Source organism: Gadus morhua, chromosome 3 (assembly GCF_902167405.1).
Source record: "Gadus morhua chromosome 3, gadMor3.0, whole genome shotgun sequence".
Classification (NCBI taxonomy): Eukaryota; Metazoa; Chordata; class Actinopteri; order Gadiformes; family Gadidae; genus Gadus; species Gadus morhua.
This window is the reverse complement of record NC_044050.1, coordinates 24792355-24812796: the sequence shown is the minus strand read 5'-3', so window position 1 is coordinate 24812796 and position 20442 is coordinate 24792355. Positions and strand designations below refer to the sequence as shown.

Below are 20442 nucleotides of genomic sequence, written 5' to 3'. Positions count from 1 at the left end.
TTACATCCACATGTTGTTCACGGTAGCGTTTTTAATACTTCCTTCGCGTTGTGCCGGCGAAATGCACATTTCTTGTCGCGTTGTGCCGGCGAAATGCACACTTCTTGGACCCCTGCATAACTGCTTGCAGTTCTAGTTATTATACTTACCCCCCTAAAAGTGGTACCACAGCCCAAACCGTAAATGGTGCACACACGCCAATTACATGACTAGATCCAGATCTCTTCGGACTACGCAGACGACAAAATCCAGACACGCCGGTCACTAGGTGGCGCTATACCAAGGAATACGCGTTTGGGGCTATAACTCCCACACCGAACCTCCCACATTCAAAACCTTGTACACACAGCTTCACTGGAGTCTGCTGCATCTTTTGGCATAGGCCACGCCCATTTGCGTCTATAATTTTTTTTCGCAAAATCGCGAAAACCGCAAAAATGTTTTTTCCCTACTCATCCCACATTTCTAGACCAATCGACACCAAACTTTGCACACTACATCTTCAGACGCACACGCAAAGAATGCATGAAACACTTTTTTGATGCGACCTTTGACGACGAAACGGTATCGTTTTTAATATTTGTTTATTAGCTAAATTAGACGTGAAAAATCCAAAATCCAAAAAAAACCAAAATTACACATCGGATCGAGTCCAAATTTAACACACATGTTAGCGCCACCCTTAACGACGTTCGAATAAAAATTCGGAAAATTACGCCCTAAGGGGGCGCTATAAACGAGGAAATTGTATATCTTCTAATTGGCCAAAGGAATGTTCTTCAAACTCAAGGGAAACCATCAAGGGGCAAACCCGAGTCTATATAGAAAATATGGCCAAGAATTATTAATGTGGGCGGGAGTTATTTGGCAAAGGATAATTCTCTTTGGAAAATTTCGCCACAGGGCGGCACCAAAAAACGACGACATTGTCTATCTCCTATTGGGCCATGGAATGTTCTGAAAACGCGTTTTAGGCTATAACTCCCACACCGAAGCTCCCACAGTCAAAACCTTTATATCCACAAAAAACGACGACATTGTCTATCTCCTATTGGGCCATGGAATGTTCTGAAAACGCGTTTTAGGCTATAACTCCCACACCGAAGCTCCCACAGTCAAAACCTTTATATCCACATGTTGTTCACGGTAGCATTTTGAATACTTGCTTCGCGTTGTGCCGGCGAAACGCACATTTCTTGTCGCGTTGTGCCGGCGAAATGCACACTTCTTGGACCCCTGCATAACTGCTTGCAGTTCTAGTTATTCTTCCCCCCTTGAAAGTGATACTACAGCCCAAACCGTAAATGGTGCACACGCGCCAATTGCATGACTTGATCCAGAATCGGCACCGCTACTCAGATAACAAAATCCAGACACGCCGGCCCCTAGGTGGCGCTATACCAAAGAATACGCGTTTGGGGCTATAACTCCCACACCGAACCTCCCACAGTCAAAAACTTGTACCCACATATTCACTGGAGTCTGCTGCATCTTTTGGCATAGGCCACGCCCATTTGCGTCTATAATTTTTTTTCGCAAAATCGCGAAAACCGCAAAACAGTTTTTTCCCTACTCCTCCCACATTTCTTGACCAATCGACACCAAACTTTGCACACGACATCTTCAGACGCACACGCAAAGAATGCACGAAACACTTTTTTGATGCGACCTTTGACGTCGAAACGGTAGCGTTTTGAATATTGGTTTATTAGCTAAATTAGACGTGGAAAATTAAAAATCCAAAAAAATCCAAAATTAGACATCGGATCGAGTCCAAATTCTACACACATGTTGGAGCTAACCTTATTGACGTTCGATAAAAATTTCGGAATATTTCGCCATTAGGGGGCGCAATAAACGAGGAAATTGTATATCTTCTACAAAATTTCGCCGCGAAAACGCTACACTGACTTCTCGCTACTCCTACCACAGTCAAATCCTTTGTATCCACAGGTTCAGGGTAGCGTTTTGAACACATGCTTCGCGTCGTGCCGGCGAAACGCACATTTCTTGTCGCGTTGTGCCGGCGAAATGCACACTTCTTGGACCCCTGCATAACTGCTTGCAGTTCTAGTTAGGGGTCCAAGCCAACAGGTTGGATCCCTATTGTTTTTGTAGTGTTTATTATTATTATACTTACCTCCCTAAAAGTGTGCCCACAGCCCAAACCGTAAATGGTGCCGACACGCCAATTGCATGACTAGATCCAGATCCGTGGGGACTACGCAGACGACAAAATCCAGACATGCCGGCCACTAGGTGGCGCTATACCAAGGAATACGCGTTTGGGGCTATAACTCCCACACCGAACCTCCCACAGTCAAAAACTTGTACGCACATATGCACTGGAGTCTGCTGCATCTTTTGGCATAGGCCACGCCCATTTGCGTCTATAATTTTTTTTCGCAAAATCGCAAAAACCGCAAAACCGTTTTTTCCCTACTCCTCCCACATTTCTTGACCAATCGACACCAAACTTTGCACACGGCATCTTCAGACGCACACGCAAAGAATGCTCGAACACTTTTTTGATCCGACCCTCGACGACGAAACGGTAGCGTTTTGAACATTGGTTTATTAGCTACGTTTTACGCCGAAACGCAAAAATTCAAAAAATACCAAAATTAGACATCGGATCAAGCCCAAATTTTAGACGCATGTCAGTGTTACCCTTAATGGCGTTGAATAAAAAAAACTGAATTTTTCGCCATTAGGGGGCGCAATAAACGAGGAAATTGTATATCTTCTATTTGGCCAGAGGAATGTTATTCAAACTATAAGGGAACCATCAAGGGGCAAACCCGAGTCTATATAGAAAATATGGGCAAGAATTATTAATGTGGGCGGGAGTTATTTGGCAAAGGAAAATTGTCTTTGGAAAATGTCGCCACAGGGCGGCGCCAAAAAACGACGACATTGTCTATCTCCTATTTGGCCAATGGAATGTTCTGAAAACGAGTTTTAGGCTATAACTCCCACACCGAAGCTCCCACAGTCAAAACCTTTATATCCACAGGTTCAGGGTAGCGATTTGAATACTTGCTTCGCGTTCTGCCGGCGAAACGCACATTTCTTGTCGCGTTGTGCCGGCGAAATGCACACTTCTTGGACCCCTGCATAACTGCTTGCAGTTCTAGTTATACTACCTCCCCGTGAAAGTGGAACCACAGCCCAAACCGTAAATGGCGCACACGCGCCAATTGCATGACTAGATCCAGAATCGGCACCGCTACTCAGATAACAAAATCCAGACACGCCGGTCACTAGGTGGCGCTATACCAAGGAATACGCGTTTGGGGCTATAACTCCCACACCGAACCTCCCAGAGTCCAAAAACTTGTACACACAGATGCACTGGAGTCTGCTGCATCTTTTGGCCTAGGCCACGCCCATTTGCGTCTATGAATATTTTTCGCTAAATCGCGAAAACCGCAAAAATGTTTTTTCGCTACTCCTCCCACATTTCTTGACCAATCGACACAAAACTTTGCACACGACATCTTCAGACCTACACCAAAAGAATGCATGAAACACTTTTTTGATCCGACCTTTGACGACGAAACGGTAGCGTTTTGAATATTGGTTTATGAGCTAAATTAGACGTGGAAAATCAAAAATCCAAAAAATTCAAAATTACACATCGGAACGAGTCCAAATTGTGCACACATTTTGGTGCTAACCTTAATGTCGTACGATAAAAATCTCGGAAAATTTCGCCATTAGGGGGCGCAATAAACGAGGAAATTGTATATCTTCTACAAAATTTCGCCGCGAAAACGCTACACTGACTTCTCGCTACTCCTACCACAGTCAAATCCTTTGTATCCACAGGTTCAGGGTAGCGTTTTGAACACATGCTTCGCGTTGTGCCGGCGAAACGCACATTTCTTGTCGCGTGACCTACACCAAAAGAATGCATGAAACACTTTTTTGATCCGACCTTTGACGACGAAACGGTAGCGTTTTGAATATTGGTTTATGAGCTAAATTAGACGTGGAAAATCAAAAATCCAAAAAATTCAAAATTACACATCGGAACGAGTCCAAATTGTGCACACATGTTGGTGCTAACCTTAATGTCGTACGATAAAAATCTCGGAAAATTTCGCCATTAGGGGGCGCAATAAACGAGGAAATTGTATATCTTCTACAAAATTTCGCCGCGAAAACGCTACACTGACTTCTCGCTACTCCTACCACAGTCAAATCCTTTGTATCCACAGGTTCAGGGTAGCGTTTTGAACACATGCTTCGCGTTGTGCCGGCGAAACGCACATTTCTTGTCGCGTTGTGCCGGCGAAATGCACACTTCTTGGACACCTGCATAACTGCTTGCAGTTCTAGTTTTAATTGTTTTACAGTATCTACTTTGGTTTAATTTCACACTACATCCCTCCTTGCGCATTGCTTCAGCCATGTGCATTGAATGACAACCAAAGCTAACAACACCGTAGTGTAACCAAGTTGCTATAACCAAAAAGATGTAAAAGGGAAATAACAATGTTAAAATTTGCATGTTCAATATCACTTCTGTGTTAACCGTATCTCATAATAACATTTACCTTCATCATACTACCCGATTGTCCTACACTAACTATGTATATTGGATGACCTAATCTTCATTTATTCTACCTATTGCTCGCATTTGATGTTGTCCACACTATGATTCACTCCTATGTACATCGCATACCACATCAAACGTGAATACGCCTTATTCTCTGCACAACATCCTATTGCGCCACTTTCTGCATACCACATCAAACGTGAATATGTCTTAGCAAAGTGAAGTAAAGTAAAACCCAGTTTTATCTTTACTTATTTTATAGCTATACATGTCCCGGACACGTTCATTACTATTTCCAAAACAGTTTTTTTAGCTACGCAGGTCCCAGACCTAACTATACCATTACATGAACAGTATTTATTATTATAATTATCTAGTTTTTTGTTGGTCAACATCAAATCGATACATTAATTCAACCTTCTGACTTACTGACCCACCCGATTTCTCCCCGTGTGAGCCCGCGAATGACAACTCTCCCGGGGCCTCCCCATGAGCCCCACCGCCACCACTCCCCGTGTGAGCCCGCGATTGTACTCTCCCGGAGCCTCCCATTGAGCTCCACCGTTACCACCTCAGAACTCTGCAGGAACGATTAGTCGATTAACGCGTGGCTCGGAGGCTCCTCAAGGAGTGCAACAATCCTACGTCTTGACACCTGGTGCAGTCGACGTGTGGCTCGGGGGCTCCCAGGAAGTGCCACAATCCTACGTCTGACACCTGGTGAATCTTGAGCTCAAGATTCACCAGGTGTCAATCAAAACCGTCTAAACTAGGTAGAATAAAGAGTCATCCAAACTTACAACAATTATGCACATCTTGGTATTAAATATATGGTGATATTCTATAAACAAAACAAAAACTGAACCTAAAAGAAAAATTCAGAAGTTATCGGTTGAAACAAATGTTATTGTAATTGAATTACAGCAGTTGAGCTAACTCCCGCCTTGTGCACCGGTTAAAACCATGTGCATCATTTATTAATTAAACATATTGTTTTAGCAGTTGAACCCTGTGTCTATTTGAACCATCCTGGTTCTCTAATATCATTGTGCATGACACAACCCGTGTCTATTGCACTCCTGTTTTGATACACAAAACGCATGAAAACAGACAGAACGGCCCAGCAACCTTGAAAAACATAATGTCTGAGTGTTAGGCATTCGTTACTGCATATACTGCTATTTCCTGAAGAGAGAGAGAGAGAATATTAAGATCAATGCACACAAACACAGGTTGCAAAGGCTAAATTTACATCCTGGTTCCAACACATGGCTAGGTGTGAGGGTTTGAGGGTTTGAGGGGGCAAGGGGCAATTTAACTAACAATAGAGAGGCGAGTTGCCTTCTCTAAGCAATATGAATAAGGAAGGGTAGGGGAAGAGAACGTTTGCAGGGACAAAGGGTGGGGAGGGGGGGATCTGACGATCGGACTTGGGACAAAGGGTGGGGGGGGGGGGGGGGGGGGTCTGACTACCGGACCTGGAAGACTGGGACAAAGGGTGGGGGGGGGGGTTACACGTGTGTAGGGGGCCTGGAGGGTCTTTTACCTTTAATAATTCATCGTCTTTAATAACAAAATACCAACAGACTTGAATGTAAAATGAAACATGCAGTCTAGGGTGGCATTTAGCGGATCGGCAGATAAGATAGTATGCACTCCGAACGTCCGCTATGGTGCTACTGCTTAGGAACACAGATCGTGCCGGCCTCAGCGGAGAAGTGAAAGATAACTCGTTAATATACTATTTTGGCCCGATCTATACAGAGACCGATAGTGGAGGGCTTCACCTCTCAACCAGTACCAAGAATGATCGTTAACGACGAGTACTAAAAACAACTCAAGTGTGAAGAAAGGGGGAGGTTGGGCCTTCAGTGTTCCTTGCAACCGTTGATCTACACGTGTTGTTATGCTAAGCCTCTGGAGCAGTACAATCGGTCGGTGGCTAAAACAAATTTACACCTAATTGTTCTTATAACCAATCCTATTGCAGATTAAATCTTTAAGACAATGAGTTCTACTTACCTCAGACGTGTGTGGCCTGTGGAAGTTGTTTTAGCGTCGCGCCCGCCGGGATTCTCGGGACTTCTTCCAAACGTCGGTGGTCACCATCTGTTGCATATTCTCGAAGAAAGTTGTCCAATCCCGGGTTGCTTTAACTCACTTCATTTATTATAAAGTCGTCGGCATGTTTCGGTATGGTAACTGAAGCTATACGGAGGGAATTGTATCTAACACGAGTGAGAGATAATAACTCTGGCTACTACGGGACATGGGCAAAGGCCCATGTCCCCTCGCGGGTGTCGCTGAAAAATCTCTGGGGCGTTCACTCGACGTCCTCCGTACAGGACGTCAAGTGGGTGTGGCCTATGCAGTGGGCGTGGCCTAGTGGGCGTGGCCGGGGTGACGTTATGGCTTCGGCTTCTTCACTTAATTAAAGGTGAAGAGGGAGCAGCCTTCAATAACGTCATGCTCCCCTTTTGGCTATGTGAGGGTAACGCAGCTTATATGTTTGGTCCTACTTCCTAGTGGACAAGTGAGGGAAGCTTAGATTCTTAAAATACGTAACAATATTCAATTGTATCATACCTATCTAAATCAAACGATGTTTACTATGATGAATTCATTAGGCCATGGCCACCATGGTCGCCATATTGTCGGACCCGGTTATCGTTGCTTGCAACTATATTAATTATTCATATTCCGGATTGGTATTGTTTACAGCTGTTTACAGAAAATTGAACCTCAAACAGTTTGGCTGTGCAGGTTGCATAGAATAACACATAAACAGCATCTACCATTAAACCAGTGTATGTGTGTGGGTTTTTGATTGTCTCTGTTATGGATTACGGGAGCAAAAAAAATAAACTGCAGAAGAAAGACAGAAGCATAGTTGCGTCTAGGAGTAATGACTACAACCATGACTACAACCAAGAACGTTTGCTCGAGCTGTCAACATCGTTCTGCGTGATCTTGACCTTGGACCATTCTTCCAAGTATGAGTATGAGCACCGAGCATGCAAAAGTCTGTTCTTTGCATTCTCGGTATTGAGACCATGGTGGTCAACCATGGTGTTTGAATTCCATCAGTAACAGTGGATTCACTGATACTCTAACACCTAAACCTAACCTGTAAACCTTACCATAACCATCACCATAACTAGGTTGATTGGCTATAACCTAAAACCAGATCAGCTGGACTAGGTCCAGAGAGGTGGAGGGTCAAGCTCCGCCCCTTTTGCTCCCCCTTTTTCCCCACACTAACTCATGGTTTCTATCGGCCTCTCTCCTTATCTGCCGTCAGGACGTTGACCTGCGTGTTCATTGCTACATCATGGAGGAGCATAAGATGGCCAACAGGGATCCCAAGATGGAGCAGCAGCGGGCCACCATGACGAGGAGAAGGAGGATGGCAATCATGCAGGGCAGGGTCATGCCTGGGGCAAGTTGCAACTCCTCAACATCCTTAAGTCCAACCCCCAGCCAATTGCAGCATTCATCTGCAAATTAATATTCCTAAAAAATAGAGGAAGCACTAAAACACAATAACGAAAGTCGCATGTGTCCAGTATAGTAATACATTTGGATACTGGTTTAGAGTCACTGGGTCACACGACATGGAAACTATTGAAAATACTTATATGTGTATAATATTATTTTGGCCCAGGGCATGATGGCGGCCCACGGCGGAGGCAGCATGGTGGGGCAGACGGCGGGCCAGCAGCCCCCACAGCAGGCCCAGAGGATGCTGGTTCCTCAGCAGCCCGGCAACATCGCGCCCAACGGCCTCCAGGACCTCCTCCGCACGCTCAGGTCTCCCAGCTCACCCCAGCAGCAGCAGCAAGTCCTCAACATCCTCAAGTCCAACCCCCCTCTCATGGCAGCTTTCATCAAGCAGAGAGCGGCCAAGTACCAGTTGCAGCAGGCCCAGGCGGCCCCTCCCCCAGCAGAACAGCTGGTAGCTTCACCTGATTCTGGCTCTCCCTGATGGGGACCGTTTGTTTGGCTTTTTGTTCGCTCTGGGTTTGGATTGCTTCCTGTCGATTGGGGTTGGGACTGGTTTCTTTTGCCTTACTTAACCCACACAAAGGTCCTCCATATCTACCACTCATGCAACGCATTATAAGCCCGCTGTCGTTCACATATTTCATTAAATGCTAAAATAAAATCGGATATATCTTTTTCTTTGTCTCTCGGATGGTCTCCCTCTATTACCGGGATTTCATTAGGTTGTGACCATATTGGTCAAGTTGGAAAGCCTGAGATTGAGCCCCTCCCAATGAGTCGGGGGGGGGGGGGAATTGTATGCAGATAATTTCTGCAGATTAATATACATATAAAATAGAGAAAGCACTAAAATACCATAACAAGTGGTGTGTCTTAATTGTCCAGTTACGTCATACAATGTGATGCTGGATTGGAGCCACTTACTGATGGGGTCTGATTGCAGACACCTGTCCGCAATCAGACCCCATCACCTCAGCAGACCTGGTGCTCCATACTCCCCCTGCAGGCCAGACGCTGCCCCACCTCCACAGAGACCCATTGTTTGGCGTTGTTTTGCCATGGGTAGGGATTGGTTCCCGTGGATTTGGGTTGGGATTGGTGTCTGTTGCTTTACTTTCCAAGTATGAAGAGCAAGTACGTTCTCCCCAAGACCACAAGTTTGTTCTTTGCATTCTCGGTATTGAGACCATGGTGGTCAACCATGGTGTTCGAATTCCATCAGAAACAGTGGATTCACTGATACTCTAACCCCTAAACCTAACCATAACCTGTAAAGCTTACATAACCCTCACCATAACTAGGTTGATTGGGGTTTAGGTTATAGCCAATCAGCTGGACTAGGTCCAGAGAGGTGGAGGGTCAAGCTCCGCCCCTTTGGCTCCGCAGTGAGCCCCACTTGGCATCCCTGGCTCATAGATTGCAATAGAAAGTCACCCCCCTTTTCCCCACATTAACTCATGGTTTCTATCGGCCTCTCTCCCTCTCTGTCGCCAGGACGATGTGGCCGCCAAGAGCCCCCAGGAGAGCCGGCGTCTGAGCATCCAGCGCTGCATCGAGTGCCTGGTCCACGCCTGCCAGTGTCGCAACGCCAACTGCTCCCTGCCGTCCTGCCAGAAGACGAAGAGGGTGGTGCAGCACACCAAGAATTGCAAGCGCAAGACCAACGGCAGCTGCCCCGTGTGCAAGCAGCTGATCAGCTACCACGCCAAGCACTGCCAGGAGAACAAGTGTCCCGTCCCCTTCTGCCTCAACATCAGGCACAAGCTGCGGCAGCGGCAGCTGCAGGAGCGGCTGCAGCAGGCGCAGATGATGAGGAGGAGGATGGCCGCCATGCAGGGCCAGGTCATGCAGAACTCCCAACACCCTCCCACTGCCTAACACCCCTCAGACGCCCCAGCAACCGCCCTCCAGCCAGCCCCCAGACCCCCAGTGCAGCGGCGGTCATGTCCCCTTCTTTCCCCAACACTCATTGCGGCTCTCCCTCATGGAGACCCATTGTTTGGCGTTGCTTTGCCCTGGGTTAGGATTGGTTCCCGTGGATTTGGGTTGGGATTGGTGTCTGTTGCTTTACTTAACTCCCACACAGTTCTGTTCCTCCATATCTAGCACTCATGCAACGCATTACACGCCCGCTGTCATTCACATATTGCTTCTGTTATCCATTCATTTCTAAAATAAAATCGGATACTTTTTCGTCTGTCTCTAAGCCGGATGGTCTCCCTCTATTGCTGTGGTTTCACGGTTGTAACCGTACTGGTAAAGTCCGAAGGCTTCAGAATGCGTCTGAAGGCTTCAGAATGCGTCCCTCCCCATCAGTAGGAGGGAGACTTTCAGAATTTAAAACTTCAGTATCAGTGTAACTGTTACTGCGACTGTTGGACACCAACTAGCGCAGCGCGATCGGCTGGTTGGCGTGAGTGGGAGGGAGGCCCAATGTATGATTATTTTAAACAAAGAGGCGTCCGCCCGCTTCAACATATTTTATTTGATATATCAATTGTATATACAAATGTACAGTATTTACATGCATTGATAACATTGAATTTACTATCGATCAGCATGGACTACAGATATGTATAGGTCATTTGAAGAAAAGAGTCGGTTGAAATGATACACAGTGAGCTTTAAATAGACTGTGTGCAATAAAGAAGCTAAGGGCAGACCTCCTCCCACATGTCCCAGAGAGCATAGTTACCTTGTTTAATGCAGAGACGGAGCACAGAAAACAAGTCACTTGCACAAAAGGATTTACAGTAGAATCCCTAAAAACACAGATTATATTAAAAAAAAAGTGAGCAGGTAAAGACAGGCGCGGAGCCGGGGGATGGCTTTCGGGACTGATACCCCGAATCTCACTTCTGAAGGCCCGGATATTTTTTAAGCTTCTTCATTGCCATCTAGTGGTAAGGACATGCAACAGCATGGATAATACTTTGCTACAAAATCATGGGCCTATTGTTGGCTATGCACAGTGGGAATACCACTTCTAAAATACAAGAAAGCAAACAAACGAACAATCCATCTCTGCAATCCTACTTTGAATCTACTCAAAGTAAGTCTCAATTTTGCCATTGTAGTTTACATAACAATCTCTAGAAGTCAATAGTTAAGTGGTTATTGTTGCTTTCCATTAAATAGTATTGTATTTAGCAGGCCTTGCAACTAAAAATGTAGACTATGAATTAGAAGGGGTTTACGATTTGCCAATGTCCGGCAGGTCACCCTAAAATGGACTAGAATGCAGGAAATCGCATCTTAGAATTTCAAAAATGTCTGGGGGAGAACCAGGCCCGGTTCCAGAACAGAATGCCTTGGGGTGCATCTGAGATTACAGGGGGTGCACCAGTACTAAGCCTACTAAAACCAGCTACCCAGCTTCAGTTCAGACTTCGCTTTTTTACACACAGGCCTTTCCTACCATAGACAAGCACTTCTGCGTTGTTCTACTGACATGTTGGAACATTTCAGCTGCAACATTAGCTTATTGATATCTTAGATAGCTTTGAATATGAGATAGGTTTTTGATATGTGTGATGTGTGAGGTGTAAAAAAGAACAGAATTCTACACAAAAAAAAAAACATGTGACTGCAATTCAAAAATAACGTTTATTTTTTATAAATTGTGGCAGGATATTTGACAGAACAAATAATTGTACATTGCCACTTACAAATAAAACAGATTTTAGCTGAACAAGGAAAGAACACCTTCAGACTTTGAACTTTGAACAAAAGTAATCAGTATAATACTCTTAAAGTTAACACGATTGTAAATAAATACAATAAAAATAAATATGGGTTCTTATGAACATAATACATTTAATACATGTATTGGATATCCAACGGATACATAAATGTTGCTGCCGAAGAAGTTCAACGTCACTACCGTGCGCACCATAGATACAGTATACTATATGGGTGCGTGCATTTTGCACACGACGCCGGCATGACACACGATGCCAGCCGGCGGCCAATCACAGCAGCGCTGATATAGAGCGACAAACCGACAACATTGCGACCTCGAGTGTGATATTGCTTTATACAACGGTTATACTAGTAAAATGTACTGTTAATAATAATAATTGACAATAGATTGTGATTTGTTTGTCTTTTTAATCATATAAACGAATGAAATTGCTTCCGGCAACAAAAATAGATCACCACTGAGCGGTCAGATTGATGTTGGATGCTCATATCTCAACGGTATTTAATGGAAATTGTCACAAGTTTCATTACAATTTGTTTTGTGAGCAAGTATTTTATTATTTTTATCATATTTATATAAAAAAAAATCTTTTTTTTTTTTTTATTGAGGGTGCAAACATTTTTTTGGGGGGTGCAATGCATGCTTATGCACCCCCGTAGAACCGGGCCTGGGGAGAACCATAGATATATCTATTAACTAGATGCCTCGTCCGCGCTGCTGGCCAATGGAGTCGAACGTCACCACTGGCGGCCATCTTACCACAGTAAGCTGCTCACCCATAACATTGTGTTGGTAGTGATTCATGTACTTTTTAAACAACCATAACTTGCTCAATTTTCAACCAATTTTCAAACGGTTTGGTTTGTTATAATCGTCAGAGATGTAGTTATTACACTGCATACTTTTGATAGAATAATGAAAAATAGAATAAGGTTCTAAAATATGTACAATATCATAACCACGTTAATAACGTTTGTAATGAACCAAACCGTTTGTAAATCGGTTGAAAATTGAGCAAGTTATGGTTGTTTAAAAAGTACATGAATCACTACCAACAATGTTATGGCTGAGCAGCTTACTGTGGTAAGATGGCCGCCAGTGTTGACGTTCTAGACTGCGCCGTAGGGCATCTAGTTAATATATATATATATATATATATATATGGGGAGAACCCCCAGAACCCACTCAAGGCAAAGCCCCGGATGTACACAAAGTCTAGCTCCGCCCCTGGGTAAAGAGAGTCCTATAACGAAACTGTGCGGATGTGTGGAGTTTAATCTGTGTGGAGCTGATCTCGACCCACCGTTGATTTGGAGGATCGCTGCCGAAAGAGGGTAAGACTTCCTGGACAAGTATAAAAGTATAACGCGTGTGTGTGTGTGTGTGTGTGTGTGTGTGTGTGTGTGTGTGTGTGTGTGTGTGTGTGTGTGTGTGTGTGTGTGTGTGTGTGTGTGTGTGTGTGTGTGTGTGTGTGTGTGTGTGTTGCGGGCCACATGATCTAGGCCTATAGACTTGTCTGATCTTAAATCTGGCAACAATTTTTGATAACATATACTTTGTTAATTATCGAACATTATTCTATCAACCTATCAATCTTCAGAAGGTAGCAGAAACCTGTAACTTTCCATACACATAGGGGGCACCTCCAGTGGTGTAGTCTACGTGATACGCAGGTATACGCCGTATACCCACTAGGAACGCACCAGGATTTGCGTATACCCACTTAAAAATGTGCACGGATACGTATCAATCGTCTTGTGACAGATCTTTCACTTCTGTGTTTATTTTTCGCAAATACCGGTTGGGTATAACTGCAATAAAATACTTTTAGCAGGGGAAGTTATCTCCTACATTCACCATTCATAAAATTCCCCCTGCGCGCTAGGGCTCTGCCATGTCTCTGTTACGAAGCGCGAAGCTGCCCCTGCATCTCTGCACGTTAGTTGGCGGGCCGAGCCCCTCCTTCTCGCGTGTGTGTGCGCGCGCGCGTGTGTGCGCGCGCGTGTGTGTGTGCGTGTCCACTCCAGTCCTCCCATATTAATGTGTAAACCACATAACAAGTAGTCAACAGAAGACAATGTTTTAATCCCACTTTGTATCTCCTTGTTACTTTTAGATGAGAACCCCTGGCCAGCCTTTCGGACTGGGTGTCAGGCTAGGGAATTTAAAAACAGGCATCCTTGGTTAGAGTGGAGGGAAAAAAAGTTCGGTAAATGTCAGCCAACATACAGTTGGTATACACAATTGAAATTCATAATGTTAATCACTATGCAAATGAGAGTATAGCTAATTCATGGTCATTTTTAAGGTGCAGTAATTTCACACTTTTACACAATTCAATTACTGTATGGTATGTTAGATAACAACAGTAAGAGCTCAAATTAGAGCAATTGAAAGAGTGAAACATTAGTCTCCTGTCATCTCCTTCTCATGCACCGGTTAGCCATGGTTGTAAACAGTTCATTAAATTATTTTGAGTAGATTTTGTCCTTATTTAGCATGTGCTATTGCTACTATAGATATACAAAGGACCACTTGTCATTTTTGTGTTCCGTTTGTTCATACTGTTATTAAAACTGATAAACCTACTCAGCTTTCCATGATTGTTGATAATCGTTACAGGCTACTCTTAAATCAGCGGGTTGTAGACCCCTCCGTTGGTGAGTGTGGTGCGACACCCCATAAGCGCCACACACGTACCGGTGGGACGGGTTTGTACGAGGCTGGGAGGGAATCATCACAGTATACCCACTACAATAAAATAGACTACACCACTGGGCACCTCCCAGAGAATAAAAGTTTGGTTTCGATATCTCATTCCATGACGTCACTGTGTCAGCTACAGTATTTGCTCTTAAGCTTAATGCACCGCCTTACCAGCAGGTGGCACAACATCACACATAAACGGAATCTGCTATTAAACCCGTGCGTTGGGTGTCTGTTTTTTAATATTTCAAAATATACAAAATATAATAATTGGATGCATTTGTTGGAAGTTTGCCTATGCCAACCGAGGCCACTCTCCAACACAAATCATTTCTCAAAAGTCAGTTTTGACGGTGCATTTTGAAACTGCATTCTTTAGAAACATTGTTGATGATTACTATGATTGACATGTTTACTTCCGGTAAACCAGTTATAAGGCATACATATTCAATTGTATCATACCTATCTAAATCAAACGATGTTTACTATGATGAATTCATTAGGCCATGGCCACCATGGTCGCCATATTGTCGGACCCGGTTATCGTTGCTTGCAACTATATTAATTATTCATATTCCGGATTGGTATTGTTTACAGCTGTTTACAGGAAATTGAACCTCAAACAGTTTGGCTGTGCAGGTTGCATAGAATAACACATAAACAGCATCTACCATTAAACCAGTGTATGTGTGTGGGTTTTTGATTGTCTCTGTTATGGATTACGGGAGCAAAAAAAATAAACTGCAGAAGAAAGACAGAAGCATAGTTGCGTCTAGGAGTAATGACTACAACCATGACTACAACCAAGAACGTTTGCTCGAGCTGTCAACATCGTTCTGCGTGATCTTGACCTTGGACCATTCTTCCAAGTATGAGTATGAGCACCGAGCATGCAAAAGTCTGTTCTTTGCATTCTCGGTATTGAGACCATGGTGGTCAACCATGGTGTTTGAATTCCATCAGTAACAGTGGATTCACTGATACTCTAACACCTAAACCTAACCTGTAAACCTTACCATAACCATCACCATAACTAGGTTGATTGGCTATAACCTAAAACCAGATCAGCTGGACTAGGTCCAGAGAGGTGGAGGGTCAAGCTCCGCCCCTTTTGCTCCCCCTTTTTCCCCACACTAACTCATGGTTTCTATCGGCCTCTCTCCTTATCTGCCGTCAGGACGTTGACCTGCGTGTTCATTGCTACATCATGGAGGAGCATAAGATGGCCAACAGGGATCCCAAGATGGAGCAGCAGCGGGCCACCATGACGAGGAGAAGGAGGATGGCAATCATGCAGGGCAGGGTCATGCCTGGGGCAAGTTGCAACTCCTCAACATCCTTAAGTCCAACCCCCAGCCAATTGCAGCATTCATCTGCAAATTAATATTCCTAAAAAATAGAGGAAGCACTAAAACACAATAACGAAAGTCGCATGTGTCCAGTATAGTAATACATTTGGATACTGGTTTAGAGTCACTGGGTCACACGACATGGAAACTATTGAAAATACTTATATGTGTATAATATTATTTTGGCCCAGGGCATGATGGCGGCCCACGGCGGAGGCAGCATGGTGGGGCAGACGGCGGGCCAGCAGCCCCCACAGCAGGCCCAGAGGATGCTGGTTCCTCAGCAGCCCGGCAACATCGCGCCCAACGGCCTCCAGGACCTCCTCCGCACGCTCAGGTCTCCCAGCTCACCCCAGCAGCAGCAGCAAGTCCTCAACATCCTCAAGTCCAACCCCCCTCTCATGGCAGCTTTCATCAAGCAGAGAGCGGCCAAGTACCAGTTGCAGCAGGCCCAGGCGGCCCCTCCCCCAGCAGAACAGCTGGTAGCTTCACCTGATTCTGGCTCTCCCTGATGGGGACCGTTTGTTTGGCTTTTTGTTCGCTCTGGGTTTGGATTGCTTCCTGTCGATTGGGGTTGGGACTGGTTTCTTTTGCCTTACTTAACCCACACAAAGGTCCTCCATATCTACCACTCATGCAACGCATTATAAGCCCGCTGTCGTTCACATATTTCATTAAATGCTAAAATAAAATCGGATATATCTTTTTCTTTGTCTCTCGGATGGTCTCCCTCTATTACCGGGATTTCATTAGGTTGTGACCATATTGGTCAAGTTGGAAAGCCTGAGATTGAGCCCCTCCCAATGAGTCGGGGGGGGGGGGAATTGTATGCAGATAATTTCTGCAGATTAATATACATATAAAATAGAGAAAGCACTAAAATACCATAACAAGTGGTGTGTCTTAATTGTCCAGTTACGTCATACAATGTGATGCTGGATTGGAGCCACTTACTGATGGGGTCTGATTGCAGACACCTGTCCGCAATCAGACCCCATCACCTCAGCAGACCTGGTGCTCCATACTCCCCCTGCAGGCCAGACGCTGCCCCACCTCCACAGAGACCCATTGTTTGGCGTTGTTTTGCCATGGGTAGGGATTGGTTCCCGTGGATTTGGGTTGGGATTGGTGTCTGTTGCTTTACTTTCCAAGTATGAAGAGCAAGTACGTTCTCCCCAAGACCACAAGTTTGTTCTTTGCATTCTCGGTATTGAGACCATGGTGGTCAACCATGGTGTTCGAATTCCATCAGAAACAGTGGATTCACTGATACTCTAACCCCTAAACCTAACCATAACCTGTAAAGCTTACATAACCCTCACCATAACTAGGTTGATTGGGGTTTAGGTTATAGCCAATCAGCTGGACTAGGTCCAGAGAGGTGGAGGGTCAAGCTCCGCCCCTTTGGCTCCGCAGTGAGCCCCACTTGGCATCCCTGGCTCATAGATTGCAATAGAAAGTCACCCCCCTTTTCCCCACATTAACTCATGGTTTCTATCGGCCTCTCTCCCTCTCTGTCGCCAGGACGATGTGGCCGCCAAGAGCCCCCAGGAGAGCCGGCGTCTGAGCATCCAGCGCTGCATCGAGTGCCTGGTCCACGCCTGCCAGTGTCGCAACGCCAACTGCTCCCTGCCGTCCTGCCAGAAGACGAAGAGGGTGGTGCAGCACACCAAGAATTGCAAGCGCAAGACCAACGGCAGCTGCCCCGTGTGCAAGCAGCTGATCAGCTACCACGCCAAGCACTGCCAGGAGAACAAGTGTCCCGTCCCCTTCTGCCTCAACATCAGGCACAAGCTGCGGCAGCGGCAGCTGCAGGAGCGGCTGCAGCAGGCGCAGATGATGAGGAGGAGGATGGCCGCCATGCAGGGCCAGGTCATGCAGAACTCCCAACACCCTCCCACTGCCTAACACCCCTCAGACGCCCCAGCAACCGCCCTCCAGCCAGCCCCCAGACCCCCAGTGCAGCGGCGGTCATGTCCCCTTCTTTCCCCAACACTCATTGCGGCTCTCCCTCATGGAGACCCATTGTTTGGCGTTGCTTTGCCCTGGGTTAGGATTGGTTCCCGTGGATTTGGGTTGGGATTGGTGTCTGTTGCTTTACTTAACTCCCACACAGTTCTGTTCCTCCATATCTAGCACTCATGCAACGCATTACACGCCCGCTGTCATTCACATATTGCTTCTGTTATCCATTCATTTCTAAAATAAAATCGGATACTTTTTCGTCTGTCTCTAAGCCGGATGGTCTCCCTCTATTGCTGTGGTTTCACGGTTGTAACCGTACTGGTAAAGTCCGAAGGCTTCAGAATGCGTCTGAAGGCTTCAGAATGCGTCCCTCCCCATCAGTAGGAGGGAGACTTTCAGAATTTAAAACTTCAGTATCAGTGTAACTGTTACTGCGACTGTTGGACACCAACTAGCGCAGCGCGATCGGCTGGTTGGCGTGAGTGGGAGGGAGGCCCAATGTATGATTATTTTAAACAAAGAGGCGTCCGCCCGCTTCAACATATTTTATTTGATATATCAATTGTATATACAAATGTACAGTATTTACATGCATTGATAACATTGAATTTACTATCGATCAGCATGGACTACAGATATGTATAGGTCATTTGAAGAAAAGAGTCGGTTGAAATGATACACAGTGAGCTTTAAATAGACTGTGTGCAATAAAGAAGCTAAGGGCAGACCTCCTCCCACATGTCCCAGAGAGCATAGTTACCTTGTTTAATGCAGAGACGGAGCACAGAAAACAAGTCACTTGCACAAAAGGATTTACAGTAGAATCCCTAAAAACACAGATTATATTAAAAAAAAAAGTGAGCAGGTAAAGACAGGCGCGGAGCCGGGGGATGGCTTTCGGGACTGATACCCCGAATCTCACTTCTGAAGGCCCGGATATTTTTTAAGCTTCTTCATTGCCATCTAGTGGTAAGGACATGCAACAGCATGGATAATACTTTGCTACAAAATCATGGGCCTATTGTTGGCTATGCACAGTGGGAATACCACTTCTAAAATACAAGAAAGCAAACAAACGAACAATCCATCTCTGCAATCCTACTTTGAATCTACTCAAAGTAAGTCTCAATTTTGCCATTGTAGTTTACATAACAATCTCTAGAAGTCAATAGTTAAGTGGTTATTGTTGCTTTCCATTAAATAGTATTGTATTTAGCAGGCCTTGCAACTAAAAATGTAGACTATGAATTAGAAGGGGTTTACGATTTGCCAATGTCCGGCAGGTCACCCTAAAATGGACTAGAATGCAGGAAATCGCATCTTAGAATTTCAAAAATGTCTGGGGGAGAACCAGGCCCGGTTCCAGAACAGAATGCCTTGGGGTGCATCTGAGATTACAGGGGGTGCACCAGTACTAAGCCTACTAAAACCAGCTACCCAGCTTCAGTTCAGACTTCGCTTTTTTACACACAGGCCTTTCCTACCATAGACAAGCACTTCTGCGTTGTTCTACTGACATGTTGGAACATTTCAGCTGCAACATTAGCTTATTGATATCTTAGATAGCTTTGAATATGAGATAGGTTTTTGATATGTGTGATGTGTGAGGTGTAAAAAAGAACAGAATTCTACACAAAAAAAAAAACATGTGACTGCAATTCAAAAATAACGTTTATTTTTTATAAATTGTGGCAGGATATTTGACAGAACAAATAATTGTACATTGCCACTTACAAATAAAACAGATTTTAGCTGAACAAGGAAAGAACACCTTCAGACTTTGAACTTTGAACAAAAGTAATCAGTATAATACTCTTAAAGTTAACACGATTGTAAATAAATACAATAAAAATAAATATGGGTTCTTATGAACATAATACATTTAATACATGTATTGGATATCCAACGGATACATAAATGTTGCTGCCGAAGAAGTTCAACGTCACTACCGTGCGCACCATAGATACAGTATACTATATGGGTGCGTGCATTTTGCACACGACGCCGGCATGACACACGATGCCAGCCGGCGGCCAATCACAGCAGCGCTGATATAGAGCGACAAACCGACAACATTGCGACCTCGAGTGTGATATTGCTTTATACAACGGTTATACTAGTAAAATGTACTGTTAATAATAATAATTGACAATAGATTGTGATTTGTTTGTCTTTTTAATCATATAAACGAATGAAATTGCTTCCGGCAACAAAAATAGATCACCACTGAGCGGTCAGATTGATGTTGGATGCTCATATCTCAACGGTATTTAATGGAAATTGTCACAAGTTTCATTACAATTTGTTTTGTGAGCAAGTATTTTATTATTTTTATCATATTTATATAAAAAAAAATCTTTTTTTTTTTTTTATTGAGGGTGCAAACATTTTTTTGGGGGGTGCAATGCATGCTTATGCACCCCCGTAGAACCGGGCCTGGGGAGAACCATAGATATATCTATTAACTAGATGCCTCGTCCGCGCTGCTGGCCAATGGAGTCGAACGTCACCACTGGCGGCCATCTTACCACAGTAAGCTGCTCACCCATAACATTGTGTTGGTAGTGATTCATGTACTTTTTAAACAACCATAACTTGCTCAATTTTCAACCAATTTTCAAACGGTTTGGTTTGTTATAATCGTCAGAGAT

At 44.7% G+C, this 20442-nt stretch overlaps 1 protein-coding gene across 1 annotated transcript in view; it reads left to right on the top strand.

Annotated features, from left to right (window-relative positions):
• LOC115540343 (histone acetyltransferase p300) overlaps window positions 1-20442 on the top strand; it is a 51173-nt gene that overhangs the window by 25600 nt on the left and 5131 nt on the right. The window contains exons 4-8 of the mRNA XM_030351523.1: window positions 7866-8003; window positions 8229-8519; window positions 15655-15792; window positions 16018-16308; window positions 17351-17548. Of these exons, the coding sequence (XP_030207383.1) occupies window positions 7896-8003; window positions 8229-8519; window positions 15655-15792; window positions 16018-16308; window positions 17351-17548 (1026 nt within the window). The 5' untranslated portion in view covers window positions 7866-7895. The remainder of the gene's footprint in view (window positions 1-7865; window positions 8004-8228; window positions 8520-15654; window positions 15793-16017; window positions 16309-17350; window positions 17549-20442) is intronic.